The sequence below is a fragment of the Puma concolor genome, chromosome B1 (genome assembly GCF_028749965.1).
Source record: "Puma concolor isolate L17-30 chromosome B1, mPumCon1.1.hap2, whole genome shotgun sequence".
In the NCBI taxonomy this organism is placed as follows: Eukaryota; Metazoa; Chordata; class Mammalia; order Carnivora; family Felidae; genus Puma; species Puma concolor.
The window spans coordinates 189,418,187-189,435,726 of record NC_141670.1 but is presented as its reverse complement, the minus strand read 5'-3'; the positions used below and the strand labels follow the sequence as shown (position 1 = coordinate 189,435,726).

The window sequence follows — 17,540 nt, the reverse complement described above, 5'->3', positions numbered from 1 at the left end:
TTGGTTGAGAGTGATCCCTAATATCATTAAAAATTGGTATATTATATGAATGTTCCTTTTTACCCAACTTATTTAGGAATATGTCTATCTTATGAAGGAAACTTGCCTTTTTATTTAATTTCCGCATTGGGAAATAGATATGAGTGCATCCCATAAATAGAGTTCACTTATCCTGGTTTAAAAAGACATATTCAATACAGCAATTCATACAATGCCAGAGTTTTGCCAAACTTAAGATATTAAATTAAAATGCTGGTTTAAAAAGACATATTCAATACAGCAATTCATACAATGCCAGAGTTTTGCCAAACTTAAGATATTAAATTAAAATGCTAATTACTAAATCCTAATGCTAAAATAATACTTATTGAAATACTTAAAATACTAAAAAGTGAGTTAAATTCCCTAACAGGATGGGAATCAGTGTAAAACTACTTTGAAAATTCTCCACACTTTGGTATCTCACTACAGAGTCCAGGGATGGGCTTTCAGATACCCACAAATGAAATTATATAGAATATTGCATATGTGCACAAGTGTATTTGGGGGAGAGATGGTCCATTATTTTGGCTTTTAGGGGGTTTAAACACCACTGTAAGTTTAGATGTTGGGCAGAGGAGATGCCATCACATTTTTGTACCTACTCAGTCTAAGATATATGTATAACCAGGGAGGTGTGTTGACCCTTTTCATTTTAGGGTCCTGTTTCCAGAATTATAAGACATGTCTCAGTTTGGTCATAGAGACACAAGGGCTAAGGCTTCTTCAGCCCTATTTTTATCATCTCTTCCAATTTACTAGTGGACTTTGTGGATCATCTAGAGATTACACTTGGAAGCTGAGCAGTGTCTTGAATAAATATAATTCTAGGTACTAGAGAGAAACTGTGTGTGTGTGTGTGTGTGTGTGTGTGTGTGTGTGTGTGTGTGTGTTTCTCTGTGTCTGAAAAGTAGTAGATATTAAAAAGATATTTATTGAGTAAATCAATGGACGAATAAAACACATATCAAAATGAGTGAATAACCAAATAATTAGAATGATATGTAATTTAACTTCTTGAGTGGAGCCCCTACTTGGTTAAAAAAAAAAAAAAGAAAATTGGAAAAGAGAATTTAGAAGTTTTTTCTGTGATCTCCTGCAGGAGAAAGATACCATGCTGGTTGTCAATGATTTTGAAGTTCTCAAAAAACTTTCCCAGAGATGATAATTTTCTTTCTTTTTTTCTTCCTTTCTTTTATTTTCTCTCTTGAAACAAAAATCAGCTATCCAGCTTGATAAAATCAATCTTAAATTATATTGTGCATGGTCTCTTCTGGATAACTTTGAGTGGACCCAAGGGTACAGTAGCCGGTTTGGTCTCTTCCACGTTGATTTTGAGGATCCTGCTAGACCTCGAGTCCCTTACACATCAGCCAAGGAGTATGCCAAGATCATCCGAAATAATGGACTAAAGGAAAGTCTATAAAAGACGGCTGTCCCATGTCTGCTGGAGAAGAGGCCTCTGCTTTTGGAAAGGATGTCTGCTTTGGTGATCTTTCAGACAATCTCAAGTTGCCTTTGTAATCATCTCCTACCAGCTGATCCATGATTATAAAGTCTGAATATGTAATGCCTGGGGATGTATTTAATGATGGCCTTTACTCTGTTTGCATGTGGATCAATGAGGCTTTGAAAAAAAATAGAATAGAAAACCACTGAAATTGATTTTTATGTTAAGAAATCAGATAGACTAGGAAACTTCAATTTAAATCCTTAGAATTTTTCTAGAAAAAAATAATGCAAAATTTATAAAGATAGCATGCTCGTGATTTGCAGCTCTAACAGCAAGACCACTTATTATAAGAATACTTGTTTATGAACCTAGTTTTTCTGGTTATGTCAGTTATTGTTTGCTTTGTAGGTACTTTTTCATGTGGTCCATAATTTTTCTACTGTTTAATCTAGTATAAAAAATCAAAATTAAAAGTTAGTCACATTATGCAGTTAGCATTCTCTTCAACAAAGGGATTAATTGATAACACATTTAATAAAATGGATTTGTTGATGTGTTTGGCACATGTTTTCTTAATGCGTGAACAAGTACATCTTTCTCTTGTCTGATGAATTATTTTCGAAAAATAATAAATTAATAAAGCAAATTAGACTGTGAATGTCAGAAAGAGCATTTGAACTGATGTTCAGCAGAAACCGAATTCCTACTCCACAGTGACATCAAATGGAGGGCAAAATAATTAAGCAGAGCATATTCTATACTTTTGAGTATTTTTTAAGAATTTAAGATCTATAAGAACATCGATGACATCCATGAAATACACACATAGACTGAATGACCTACATGAGTAGAAGACGTGTGTGCACATCTGAGATGTATATGGCATTGGATTGGAATTGGACATTTTGCTGAACTTCCTCAGTTGGGGTCAGTAGTAGATGTAGGGCTTCCTCTGGACGTCATGTGTCCACACCAGCAAACCTTTTCGTATTTAGTGAATTTGGACTCTCACCTACATATTTAAGTAGTATTTACTCAACATTCATTTGTGATCAAGCTTGAAGCTAACAGGCAAGTATCATCACCCCCATTTGCAGACTGAGAAACTGAGGATGCACTGATGTAGATTTTCTTCAAGTCACATGTGTACTTGTTTCCTGGACCCGGCACTTCTTTGGCATTAGCTCTGTGCTCTGTCCAGCACACCATAGGCTCAGGTGTCATAGAAGTCTTCTTTGCATTTTTTTGAATAAAGGGAAAAAGAAACAAAGGTGTGGAGTTGCCTTATGGAGAGGACGTGGGGAATGTATTCTTCTGTGTTCTCATTCTGCTTCCCTGAGAAAACTATACATACTTTGCCATTCCCATAAGGCCTTTGGCCCTGAGCAGACACTATGTCATTTTTAAAAAAGCACTGTGGTCAATTTCTAGATCGTTTTCATGTTCATAATCAGGGAATTATTTACAGCAAATAATACTGTCTCAGTAACTTTGGACAGAGTGAGAAAGAAATGGTCGTAGTAGTTCAATAAACGTGGATGCGCTGGGGAAAATTATATTAAGATTAAAATGGTATACATAGGAAATTCTATTACATCTTTGCCACTGTTTTGTTATTTTTATTGTTCAATGAGACATTATCTCACAATTTGTGTTCATTTAAAAAGCACATTTCCAAATCTTATTTCATTCCTCTCCTATCCAGACTGTCTTTTTCATTTTTACCATGTATCTTATTTACAATTTATGTGCCCTCCTTATATTATCTTGCAAGACAACTGAGTTTTCCTTTTAATTAGGATGTTGTTTTGAATATTACTTATCCTACAGGGCATATTTACAAGTTTTACAACAATACAAATGAGCTCTACATTTTCGTTACCAAAACCAGAAAATTAATATTCGTGATATAAATAAAACGATCTGTCACATTTGGTGTACCAGGTGAAATACGCATTTCAGCTGCAGTGCCCGGGGTTCCTCACAGAGCGGTGGCTTTCTGCAGCTCTCAGCTGGGTTTCAGGGGCCAGCTCTTCGTCCCAGAAATGGATCAAACCAAGGGTGCTTCCTCAATTAGTCCTGTAAATTAGAATTGTCACGAGTTTAGGTAAAGGAAAAAAAAAAAACTCCACCACCAAAAATCTAACAGCCCCTGCAGTATTTTAATTAATGTTATTTTTAATTGCTTGTATTAGCATTTGAAAACGAGATTGATTGGCTTTTGCCTGTCACAGAAACAGAACTTGGATTCTTTAAATGGAAAAACAGGAGTTGTTAATTATACTTAAAAATCCATAGATACTGTACTTTAGATGTCTTGAAGGTCATCTGAGGCTTGTAAAGTACATGTTTTATGTCTGTTTTATCTAAGGAGAAACTTGGATATCACAATGATGGATTGGATCTACTTGTATTTCTTTCTCCTTCCTTGCTTTTTTTTTTTTTTTTAAGAGAATGTTATTAACATCCTGGGGATCACTTTTCAAGAATTGTCAGATTTTTGGGGATAGTTTTTATTTTAGGGTAAGTTATTTCTGAACTGCTAAAAACATATAGAAAGTAACAGTAGCCCATTTTCATTTTGATGTGTAGGGTTTTAGTTTTATAACTCCTGTGAACACCAGCAGGAAATGTCCACCTAAGCCCTTTATTGAATGAGAAGGTACGAGTTCTCATTAAGAAACCCGTAAACTAAGAAGCTGCCAACCTTGGTATTTGGCAGTAGCATGCCAGTCAGGCTTTTGTGCTCTGGGAATTTGTGTTCGGCCGTAGCTTTTAATTATTTTTATGAACGAGGGAATAATGAATACATTTGTAATATATTGAAAAAATTCCCCAACACTGACTGACCAAAAAGTAGATTTATATGATAATCCTTAAACACCAATTCTATTGCTCAGTGCTAGGTAGAGAGAAAATAGAATACTGGGCTTCATTACTGAGAGAGCAGAATAAATCAAAGCTGATGGAATTAATACTGTTTAATTACTAGCAATACACCTTACCTGGAGAACACATATTCATCACCGATGACAATATTTTAGGCTCTAGTTGTCCTGGGAGGGATATAGTACTTAGCACAAAGCATGATGAGCCTTGAAGAATGAAATTAGAAGAAAATTTGACATAGAGGCACTTTATGGTGGCCTTCATGAAGTGAGAATAAACCTTATTAATTGTGGCAGTGGTGAGATGGGGAGATGTTGTAGAAGCACTGGGCTAGGGTCACAGGGAAGAGCGGTCCCCAGTGGTGAGAGTTAATGAGTGTTTCTTGTAGACAGTAAATGTCTGTTGCCCTAGGTTTTCCTGTATCTGTAAATGTCATCTGACCCATGACTGGCTTATGTGGCCTTGTCTGAGAGGCTATTGGCACCTGGTATGAGGCAAATATAGAGTAATCATGAAGAATGTGGGCTTGGTTCTGACATTTACTAACCAAGCCACTTACTGAACCTCCCCGTGCCTCAGTTTTCCTATCTGGAAAATGGCCTCCTTATAAGGCTTTTGCAAGACATAAGTAATCTGACAGATGTAACCTGTTCAGACAGTTTCCAGAACACGGGAAGGGCAGGGTTAGTGTGCACCATTGTTTGTAACTGTCAGACTTATTCACACTGATCCCCCAGCAATTTGTCAATTACAGCATAGAGGTTTCTAACTCTGGTTCTGTTCTACCTCCATGTCCTGCACAGGTTTCTGCTCTGGTAAGTGGTGATTCACTGTCACTCTGATTTTCTCTCTCCAATTTTTGTGTTAGTGGTTTTCCTTGTGATCTCACTTCTCTGACCTAAGAAAAATTACTAACTTGGCTTTTGTTTTTTGGTTTGTTGTTGTTGTTGTTGTTGTTGTTTTGTTAGGAGGGGTGCAATACCTTCCAAGCTCCTAACATATCAGGCCAGAAATAGGAAATAGCCGTTATTTTTATAATCATTAGAATATAAGGTTCCCAGCATCCCAATTAGGACATATTTATTAAACTAAACTGTGCAATATATTGTGGACATTCAACGATGCACACAAGACAGCTCTTCTTCTCCAAAGAAGTTCATGGTCTGGTTGCGGAACCAGAAAGAAAAGATAGCAGATGATGCTGGGTGAATTTTCTAGACAGTAGGGGTAGGGTGAGCTCTCTGCTAAATGGGGTGGGCAAATATGGCTTCATGGGCAAGGGAAATAATATAATATTAAAAACAGTATGATAATATGAGTAATATAGGCAATGATATGGAAGTGGAAAGCATGAAACTTTGGTGTGGGATGCAGCACCCAGGCCAGTTCACCTTGGGGAAGGAGTGGGAAGATTGGAATGTGGAGAGTCTGATGTTCTTGGTCTTGGTTTTCTTGTAGAACAAGTCAAAGATTTCTGAGCAGGATGGTGAAGATTTAAAAGCAATATGTCAAAAGATGGCAAAGAAACTAAGATGTAGGAACCAGTTAGAAAGCTGCTTGTAGCAGAATATAGTTGATGTGTTAAGGGCTCTATTTAAGGTAGGAAGTGCATATATGAAAAGTTAATATATAATTATAATTAATGTATGAAAAGTACACAGGAACTTAAATGCAACATGGTCTCTTGGATCAGATCCTGGAACAGAAAAAGAGATTAGTGGAAACACTGGGAAATCCAAATAAAGTCTTCAGTTTAATTAATGGTGCTTTGCCAATGTGAACTCCTTAGGTTTGCTGAATAAATAAAGCATGGTCATGTAAGAGGTTAACATGAGGGGAAGCTGGGTGAAGAAAGTATGAAATGCTCAGTACTCTTTTTACAACTCTTTTGTAAATCTAAAATTATTCCCCCCAAAAGTTTCTAAAAATGTACATAGAAGAGTTAATAATATATTCTGAGAATATATTGGATATAAGCATATATTATAATCTACATATACTGAGCTAAAACACAGCTGTATTTTATAACCACTGGTAATATCTTGACATGTCCTTTTATCTCTCTTGGGGTTGTGCTTTAAAGGCTACTTTTTTCTTCTTTATAATTTACTCTTAAGTTGTCATTAGTTAGCTTCTGTTTTATTATTAGAAAATATTTTTATTTTTTTTTAGATTAAAAAATTTTTTTCTTATGTTTTTATTTCATTTTTGTGAGAGAGAGTCAGAGTGCAAGTCAGGGAGAGGCAGAGAGAGAGGGAGACACGGAATCTGAAGCAGGCTCCAGGCTCCAAGCTGTCAGCACAGAGCCTGATGCGGGGCTCAAACTCACGGAGTGTGAGATCATGACCTGAGCCGAAGTCAGACGCTTAACCGAATGAGCCACCCAGGTGCCCTTAGAAAATATTTTTTTTTTTAATTTTTTTTTCAATGTTTTTATTTATTTTTGGGACAGAGAGAGACAGAGCATGAACGGGGGAGGGGCAGAGAGAGAGGGAGACACAGAATCGGAAACAGGCTCCAGGCTCCGAGCCATCAGCCCAGAGCCTGACGCGGGGCTCGAACTCACTGACCGCGAGATCGTGACCTGGCTGAAGTCGGACGCTTAACCGACTGCGCCACCCAGGCGCCCCAGAAAATATTTTTAAAGACAAACTTCATCTGTCACAGTGATTCATTGCATGTTGAAGTCATGGAGGTAGATAAGTCGCTGATGGCTCTGTAAAGGAACAATGGTACAACTGATGAAAAATGGCAAGCATACACATCACTCCATCTAGGTGATACTTTCAACTCATCATGGCAACAAATATGTCTTAAGTGCTTGTTACGGTTTTGAGATATTTAAAAATTAACTGCCACATCTCTTCTGTAATCACCAACATATTATATCTCTGCTGCACATAATGTTTTTATTTGTCTGCCCTTCTAGATGGTGAACAACTTGAGGTCTTATTTATCTTAATATTTCCAGTACCTTTTGCATGATATCTGGCAATTCTAAGCAATTTATAAATGTGGATTAAATCATTGATGCAGTGGATGTTAGGTAGTCAAATTCTTATTTGCAATGGAAACCTAAGATATGGATTGACTCATTTAGTCCTTACAAGAACCGAATGAGATCAATTGTAGTTATTATCCCTGTTTTATAGATGAGTAAGCTGAGGCGGAGAAAAGGTAAATAACTTGTCTCAACTATAGAGCAGTAAAGCCAGAATTGCAAGCCATACATGCATTTCCAAACATCAAAAAGCTACTTCATATTCTTTCCTGATAGAGTTGTGGCAGAATCAGTCCTGGCACCCTGGTTATTTTCAATAAGACACCCTGACACATAATTTAACCGAACTGGAACATTTGAATATGAAATCCCCCATGTCTCTAAAACTTCAGCGGATTTTCCATACTCCACAGCTAGTCATTTCACAAAGTTGTAGATGTGTGGTTTCTTCTTTTTCTAAGACTACTAGCATCTATGCCAAACATTTTCTTTGCTTCTGCACTCATCCAGCCCATTTTCTTTTTGAATCCTGTCTTCTAATGAGCTGATTACTTTTCCCAGCTATGGCATATACCCAAACAAGACTACTCCCATAATAAAGGTGCTGCATTTACAATCAAAACCACAATGAGGTATCACCTTACATCTGTCAGAATGGCTAAAATAACAAAGAGAAGAAATAACAAGTGTTGGCGATGATGTGGAGAAAAGAGAACCCTCATACAGTGTTGGTGGGAAATATAAATTGGTACAGCCATTGGGGAAAATAATATGGAGATTCCTCAAAAAATTAAAAATAAAAACACCCTAAGATCCAGTAATTCCAGTACTGGGTATTTACCCAAAGAAAACAAAACCCCTAGTTTGAAAAGATATATGCATCCCTATATTTATTGCAGCATTATTTACAATAGTCAAGATATGGAAGCAACCCAAGTGTCCACTGATAGATGAATGGATAAAGAAATGTGGCATGCATAAATAATGGAATATTACTCAGCCATAAAAAAGAATGAAATCCTGACACTTGTGACATGGTGGATGGACCTAAAAGGTTGTCCTCATCTGTGAAGTGAGAATTAAAATAAAACTAGCTGCTTTCTAGGACTGTAGTGAGCATTAAGAGAGATGACACAGGCAAGATAACTTAAAAACTCCTCCATTAAGTGGTAAGTACAATGTCTTATAAGTGGTAGCTCTTATTTTCTGTTAATAGTGATGTGAAGACTCGAAATTAGGGAAATAATTTCAGGCAATGCATTTTTGCAACATGCCCATCTCCCTTCCTGGTTTCTTCCATTTGTACTGAAGCAGTGCTTCGGTGATGGGCATCTCTACAGGCAGCTCCGAGCAAGCAGCTCATTCTTCTTGCAGTGGAGGATTATTCTTCCCTGGGATAGAGCCCGTTTCACTGTTCAATTCTCCCATTACTTTTCTAGATCCACCCTGAAAAGGGGTGGAGGGTTGCCTTCTCCAAAAGTAACAGCCTTCCCAAGGCTGCTGCCTGTCAAGTCATGATTTGGGAACTGTTCTGCAGCAAATGTAAGTCTGTGGTGGCCGCCATGCACCCTTTGTCCTCTCCATGTTGTATAGAACCAAAAATATTTTACTTACTAGTTACATAGCAACAGAGAACTGGCAGAGAGATCACACTACCTTTCCATTCTCCTGTAAATGTCTCTCTCCCTCTCTCTTTTTCCTCCCTGTAAATGATAGTACATGGTTCTTATTACTTTAATAGACTGTGAATTGATTTGCGTGAGAGATAGAACTAGTGAAAGGTTTTGGCTGGGAATGAATTTTTTTCTCTGCTCTGTTTCATTTTTTTTTTTTTACAGTAGAATGCACCCCTGAAACCCTTCCAGATTTTCTACCTTCTGATCATACTGTCTATTATAATTCTGCCCGATGGCAAACTTCTCCTTATTGACTCTAAATTACATTTAATCCTGTTAGGATCACTTTTTATTGAAAGGCATGTGTTGTGATGGTGTTGACGGGAGTCCAGAAGCCGAGATGCCCAGCCAGAGGAAAATAAACTTGTGGAGTTTTGAATGGTTGTCATTTTCATGCTGGGCCCAGCTGTGTAGCCTGTTGGAGGATGTAGAGGATTGGGGTGTTCGGTACAGATAATGGTGGGCTCCTGGGTGGTGTGGAGAGCTCTCCACACAAGAAAATAATCTTTTGAGCCCAGTGGACTAAGAACCAAAGGCCATTTTGAGCTAAGACAGTATAATTCTATTAGTGAAAAGCCCTTGCAGGGGGAAATTGCCTGTGCTAAAATCTGTGCACAAATTAAAATAACAGGGCTAAGGGGGGAAATATCTCTATAAAAGGCTTTATGACTCTAGTGGATAATAATATCCTTGTCACATTAGGATCTGGGGACCTAAAGATATAGAAGCTTTTTTACACAGCATATGGGCCTTCTTTACTCAACTTTAGCCTGTGCAATAAATCCGTTCTTGGGTGCTTATTTGATGAATTTGAATGCTGTGCCAAAGCATACTTTTGTTCTCATCAGGAAAAAGTAGAAAATAGGGTCTGCATATCATTGCTGTGTGTTGACACCTTATAAGATTGCTGTCATCGAAAAGCCCCATTTTGGCTAAATGTATTGCATGTGTAAGTTCTCTGTAATTTGCATGGGATATTGTGGCGACAAGTACTGTTAATATTGCTGTTTTGATATGGCGTGTAAAATTTATTTAAATGCGTAACATGCTTTAGAATAGATTCATTAGAAAGGGGTGAATTGGGAAAGAAAAAAAGCTGTCAGCACAAATGCTGTTCATTTTCCAGGGTGACAGAAATCAAAAAGTCCCAAAGACTGCAACTGTTGAATAGCTAACTTCATGTATCACAGAGCTATCTGCATGGTGGGCCCTCCTCATTGATTGGACAGCGGCTACAAATTTAAAGCTTATGCTACATTTCCCTAATTCCATGACAAAGACATGAGCAATGGGCTGTCACATATTTGAAAATTGTGCCGTGTAAGTAAATAAAGACACAGTTCATAATTCTATAAGAGGATGATGGCAACATTTATTCTAGAATTAAGCAGTAATGAAACAGATGATTCTTTGAGCTCTAGCAGTAGGCTAGGGAGTTTAGTACCAGTACATCTCTCTCTTAAACTATAGCAGAATTAAGATAGTAACCAACTGGATTTATTGTCATCTGCTTTTCTGCCCTCTCTCCCTTCCTGCCTCATCTCTACCCCCACTTTTCCCTCACCTTCCCTCCCTGTCACCTTAGCTTTTCTACCTCACTGCCTTCCTCTTGCTCCATCCATCCACTGATTCACTCACTCACTCACCCTCCTATTCTTTCATCAGACCTTTCTTAAGAACCTATCTTGGCTCAGACATTGTGCCAGCAGTGGGACTACACTGTGACTAAGACAGATGTAGCTTGATCCTCATGAAATGTACAATTTGGATAGAAATGGGGCTGGCTTACCCAACATGAAGACCCCCATGCTTGGGACACCCACAAAGGAAGAGTCACCCTCCTCCCTAATTTAAAAACTTATGCTCAGTCTATGATATTTGATGTAAAGTATTGAAGTGTCATCATGGGCAATATGAAAACCTGTTGGACACCTTAAACTTATTTGAAAGTTTTGATTTTTTTCCCTAATTTCAAAATCCATATGGTGTTGGAGGAGACACCATTATCGTGTCAGAGCTTAGGGCCTCTAAAAGTCTTAATAGAGAACATGTGGGGAACAAGTAATTAGACAGTGACATTGAACAAGTAATTAGAAATGTGATGAGCACTGTGAAGAAGTACAGATGCTATGGAGCATATGACAGGGGAGCCTCACCTCCCTTCTTTTTTCTCGATGAAATCCAAGACATGCACACTTTAAAATACACTGGAATAAAGCCCTTGAAAGAGTAGGCATTTACAGTGTGCCTGGAGTGGGTGAGTGGTGGGGAGAAGTAGTCACTCTTTTTGGGTGCCCATGAATTGGATAAAACCATTGTCCTGGGCAGACTGAGAAGGAACTGAAGATCCTTGAGAAAGGATTTCCATAGAATAAAGATCTTTTTTTTTTTTTTTTTTTTTTTTTTACTCTAACAAAATTGAGTAGTTGAATGATCTTGACTTCAAGAAATAAAAACCATTTCTGGGGCGCCTGGGTGGCGCAGTCGGTTGGCGTCCGACTTCAGCCAGGTCACGATCTCGCGGTCCGTGAGTTCGAGCCCCGCGTCGGGCTCTGGGCTGATGGCTCAGAGCCTGGAGCCTGTTTCCGATTCTGTGTCTCCCTCTCTCTCTGCCCCTCCCCCGTTCATGCTCTGTCTCTCTCTGTCCCAAAAATAAATAAACGTTGAAAAAAAAAATTAAAAAAAAAAAAAAAGAAAGAAAAACCATTTCCTTTATCTCCAAATGATAGAGATTAGGGGGAGAAAATCTTCCAGTAAAGGCCACAGCACCTGCATTGTATGGTTAAGCTTTAAACATTCTGCTCCCTTCTGGCTTTCAAGTCTTCTGGAAGCTTTAAGAAGGACAACTGATATAAGGTCTGTTTCTGAGATGACTTCATGATACCATAAGTAGGAAGTGTATGCCAGTGGTTCTCAAACATTAGCAGCCATCAGCATCACCTGGAGAAGTTGTAGAAACATGGATTGCTGGGCCCTCTCCCAGAATTTGTGATTCAGTGGGTCTGGGGGAGAAACCTGAGGATTTGCATGTCTCATGAGTTGCCAGACACTGCTGCTGACTCTCCTCACGTTGAGAGCCCTTGGTGTATGCCATTGAGTCAACTAACCTTAGTGATGGAGAGCTGGAAGGAGTATTGGCCTAAGAATCAGAAGAGCTAAGTAGATTCCCAGCACCACTGTTTAAATGCCTTGATCATCTTAATCTTGTCATTGAACATCTCCCAATTTCTTCCCTCATTGTAGAATGCATGTTCTCATAAACAAAGTTGTTACAAGGATTGAATTGTATATCTGAAAGCATTTTGTAAACTTTTGAGATTTATCGTTTGTTTTAATTTTTATAAAATGTTTTATTTATTTTTGAGAGAGAGAGAGAGAGAGTGAGCATGAGCAGAGAGAGGGAGACACAGTACTGGAAGCAGTCTCCAGGCTCCATGCTGTCAGCACAGAGCCCAACACAGGACTCAAACTCACAAACCATGAGATCATGACCTGATCCAAAGTCAGTGGCTCAACCGACTGAGCCACCCAGGGACCCCATAAACCCAATGAGATTTAAAAGAACTTCTGAGATTTAAAACTTTTGCTTGATTCTCATGATGATCATTCACCTCTATCTAGTGTGTCTGACAAACAGGGGTGCAAAGACTGAGTAAGACGTCTGGAGCGCATGCGAAGAGCAAACCTCTAACCTCCAACAGCCATGTTTGTGGGAAGAATTCAGTATAAACCAACGATATGCTACAGATCAGACATTACAGAAATGTGGGTGTGACCAATTCTGTGGTGTTTCCAGAAGTTCCTGCCTTTTTTTTACAGTTGGCAATCTGTCAATGTTTTGGGACTCAGAGTTGCCACTTTTCTCAGTCAGATTTGATTTTGGGTGAATGAATGAAGTCTGTTGGCCAAGAGTTGTTTAACCTCCTTCAAGAGTGAGGGAGTATTGGGGCGCCTGGGTGGCGCAGTCGGTTGAGCGTCCGACTTCAGCCAGGTCACGATCTCGCGGTCCGTGAGTTGGAGCCCCGCGTCAGGCTCTGGGCTGATGGCTCAGAGCCTGGAGCCTGTTTCCGATTCTGTGTCTCCCTCTCTCTCTGCCCGTCCCCCGTTCATGCTCTGTCTCTCTCTGTCCCAAAAATAAATAAATGTTGAAAAAAAAAAAATTAAAAAAAAAAAAAAAAAGAGTGAGGGAGTATTAAGGAGGAATGGTATAATTAAAGTAATGTTGTAAAAACAAAAACAAAAATGAAAATCAGGCAAGAAGCTATTGTGGCTGTGCAAAACCACTTGTCCCTATTGGTTGAGGAATCCCAGTGGTCATTTTTACTTTCTGGCATATTTTACCCATTTTACGGTTTCTTTCATTCAAATTTATTAAGGCTTTAAAAAGTCAGACCTTAAATAAAAAACCTTTTTACTCCCATCAGCTCAAAACAAGGCCCCATATTTTATTGACTGTCAACTTCCTAAGGTGCTTTATCCTTAGTCTCAGCTGAACCCTGCCAGTGCTGAGCTGTTTCAAGAGAAATAGACAATTCCAAGCCCCGGTGGAAATTTGAACATCGATGTGTCCTCGAAGCATATCTGTGAGACGTACTGGGAGCACAGCAAAATTGAGAATCCCCTCTATGGGGTATCCAGAAATCCTTTATTTGGCCATTAAACTGTTCATAGAACTTATCACTTTCATGTGGTGACAGAAAATCATTGAGAAAGGTCCCTCCTGTCCAGCAATGACAAAGAAAACATCCCTGAGTATCAGTTGTCCTGGAGGTGGTTGTTCTGAGCTTTGGGTACATGCCAAGTGGCTTTCCAGGTAGCCCCTAAGGTTTGACTTGAAATATGGTTTTCCCTCAAGCTTCAAAGGTACATGTTTACTTGTGTTTTAATAATTACGGCTGGAAGATTTCCCGCAGGAAACTGAATTGTTATTTTGTATCATTTCTAAGGGAGAATAATAGACAAGAGAAGAAAACATTAGCAAGAGTCCAGGACTGAAGGACTAGCAGGGGATCACTGAGGGCAGTCCTTATCTCTCAGAAGAGCAAAACATCAGTAGCTGAAGATACCAAGTTATTACCTGGACTCCAGAGTCAGACAGACAGGGTTGAAGTCTGTTCCACTGCTCTCTAGTTCTCTGACCTTGAGATTCAGAACCTCAGTTTCTTCATTTAAAAAATTAGCTTAACATCTGATTTTGGTTTAGGCTCAGGTCATGATCTCACGGTTTCGTGGGTGTGAGCCCCGCATCGGGCTCTATGTGAAACAGGGTGCTGTCGAAGAAAACCTGCCAGATGCCGAATAGAAAGCGAGGCAAGATTTTATTCACAGCTGGGCCAAACCTGATCTCCTGATCTTAAGGAGAAAAGTGCAGAGAATGGCCCCGAACAAAGGTAGCAGTGAGTTTATATGGATTTTAGCAAGTCAGAGTACCTCATTATTTAGTTAACCAGTTACAATTTATAGCATTTCATGGTGGCCAATTATATTGTGACACACAGACGTTAGTTTTGGCAGGAACCTATCAGTTTAAAGTTCTTTGTCCTAAGAGCGTTTAAAATGACCAATCATAGTTAGACACCTAAGATACCCTGGGGCAGTGAGTTTGTGACTTTTTACATGTTGGTCTTGCCTAGGCCAGATCTTGGTAGAAGGGGTGGGGGAGCATTTTGCAACCTAAGTTACCTATTCAGCAAGCAGGCGAAGTTACAGAAGTGAGATAGGGTGGTTAGTAATTTCCGATAACCCTAATAGGGGACTACATAAGCTTTTATCTCAATTATTCATGAAAGGTGAGTTTAAGCCGAATTTATATACAATAAGCTTTCTGATATTTTATCAGTTGACCTATTACATACACTGACAGCGCAGAGCCTGCTGGGGATTCTGTCTCTCCCTCTCTCTCTCTGCCCTCCCCCACTCTTGCTGTTTCTGTCTCTCTCAAAAATAAATAAGTAAACTTAAAAATTTTTAAAAATTAGCTTAAAAATATTTCCTTTCTCATAGATATAGGGTGAAAATTACATGAAGTAATGCCTATTAATTCCAAGTAGGTTGTATGTTCCTTCATGGGAAGACAGTAAGGTATTTACCATTTATTCAAAAATCTTGTATTGAGCAACTACTATGTGCTAGATACTGGAGATATCTTCCTGCAGTACGTTATCCTATACCACGATGATCAGCTTCATGCTTAGCATGCAGTTAACACTTCAATACACTTGCTGTATTAACTAAATGAAATTTTCCCATTTTTCTTTAAAAAAAAAACGATATAGGGTGTCTCAACTCCTTTTCTCACCTCTTTGACTGTCCTTAAAATATTCACAATCTTTAATTTGGACCCTCTATTATTCAAAAGATGGAATGGTACAATTTCTTCCTAGATCTTCCATGGCATAGTATTTCCTGGGGACATTCTTGATTAAAACTTGACACAAGGAAAGTTTTATTTTATACAGGATGAAATATATGCAAAGGACCATGACTATGTTACTATCATAGTTTGTATTTTTGAAGTTTGGATCTAATTTTTGATTTAGGCACTTTGCCCCCAATGAAATATTATATGTTATAATGTAGCAGCTAATAAGATCTGATACAGTGACTTTAAATTGAATTTCATTAAAAAAATAAGAGCATAAAATGTCTTCCTAATAGTCTTAATTAGGGAAAATGGAAGATCATAGTATTTCTGTATTAATGCACTAACTTAGATAATTGGGATAATATGAAATGCATAGTGACAAAAATAGGAAGTTCGGAGGCCAAGGGAAAAATAACCCACTACTTTCCAGTTTCTAGTATTTTTGTTTTTGGGCCAGGGAAGCTTCCCAAATGTGGAGCATAGTGTCTTAAAGTAATTATTCTTTTTCATGTGTACAAGTCAGTATTGTCCTACTACAGCTCTTGTTTTGTAGTGACTACTTCCCGGGGAAAGGCATTGTTCTGAATCTCACTGCTTCTTAACAACTGCCACTTGTCCTCCTGATTAGGGCATTGTATGAAAACAGAGCATTCATTGCAGGGTTCTCACTAATCTCTCTCCTTTCATCCAGAGTCTCCCAGTTTCTCAGAGAGCTCTGCTTTTGCATTTTTAATTGAATGGTCCTAAAAGTTGATATTCATGTATTCTGCTTGCCTGAAATCTCTGTCCATGCCTCACTCTGAAGGTCTTATCTGTCTCTTTTATATTTCAGTCTGGTTGGGGAGTGAAATTAGGCCCAGTTCTCTAATTGGAAGCCACATGGGGCATCTGCAAGATGATAACTGTAGCCGGAACTCAATAGCTACCCAGCACTCTGAAACAGAAGGTCGCCATTTTGTAAAACCATAGAAAATGCTACTGGGCATTTTACAGAATTGTCAATCAGGATAGAATGGACACTAATTGCTTCTCCCACAGCTGTTAACATTCCTCTTCAGTGGCCAAGCAACCCTTAAGACAGGAACAAATTCTCTCAGACATCTGAAATTTTCTACAGACCTAAGTATAGGTTTCCAAGGTGACATCTGTGATGAGTTGTCCACTGATTAGCATGAATGAAGAACTAACATTTCTGAAGAAATAAAATATTTTAGACAGAAAAATCTGATTCTATTGAAAGCATATAGTGATCATACACATAAAATGTTATGTTTACAACTTTGGGGAGTGCTTGTGTTAGTACGATATTGTATGTTATTCTATCACATTGTTCTTCAAAGTAGATGTGGACACATCAGGGGACGGACAAACCAATCCAGTAAGGTCCATACCCATAAAAAAGTTATTAAAAATTCCCTGTATTTTTACCTAAAAATTTTAAAGAATGTAAGCTTTCCTAGTAATTAAAGTCAATTTTATAGGAATGCATGTTTATAATTCATAAGTAAATATACATACATTGGGATAGCACACTGAAAAAATTTTTTCTGATGGGAATATATGTTACTTATCTATTGCTAGGTAATAATTATCCCAAAACATGACATCTTAAAACACCAAACATTTATTATCTTACAGTGTTTATGGATCAGGAATATGGGTATAATTTAGTTGGCTGCTTCTAGCCCAAGGTCTCTCATGAACTTGAAATAAAGCTGTTGGCCAGTGCTGTAATCATGTTTGAAGAATCAACTGGGGGATGATGCATTTCAAGTTCAATTACCTGGTTGTAGGTAGAATCCAGTTCCTTGAAGACTAGACTATTGGACTGGAAGCCATAGTTCCTCATTGGTTGTTGGCTGGAGGACTTCCTGCTTTCCTTGCCCTTTTATAGAGAAGGAAATATGGTGGTATTTCACTATATGGCAGCTGGCTTCCCTCAGAGTAGATGAGTGCGAGAGGGCAAGAGAGCACTCAGGTCAGAAGCCAGTCTTTTTATAACTTAATCTTAGAAAAGACATTCCATCACTTTTGCCACATTCTATTCAACACAACAAAATAGAAGCAAGTCTGTTGAATAGAGTGGAATGGAATGGAATAGAATAGAATAAATGTGAA

General features: G+C 38.4%; 1 protein-coding gene across 4 annotated transcripts in view; it reads left to right on the top strand.

The window, feature by feature from the left end:
• LOC112858541 (cytosolic beta-glucosidase) overlaps positions 1–17,540 on the top strand; it is a 161,170-nt gene that overhangs the window by 105,887 nt on the left and 37,743 nt on the right. For 2 of the 4 annotated variants that reach the window (XM_025921973.2, XM_086705326.1), the window contains exon 5: positions 1,263–2,150. The exons of the other annotated variants lie outside the window; for them this stretch is intronic. In XM_025921973.2, coding sequence (XP_025777758.1) covers positions 1,263–1,465 — 203 coding nt within the window. In that variant the 3' untranslated portion in view covers positions 1,466–2,150. Of the gene's footprint in view, positions 1–1,262; positions 2,151–17,540 lie in introns of those variants that run through there. 4 annotated transcript variants of the gene reach the window in all.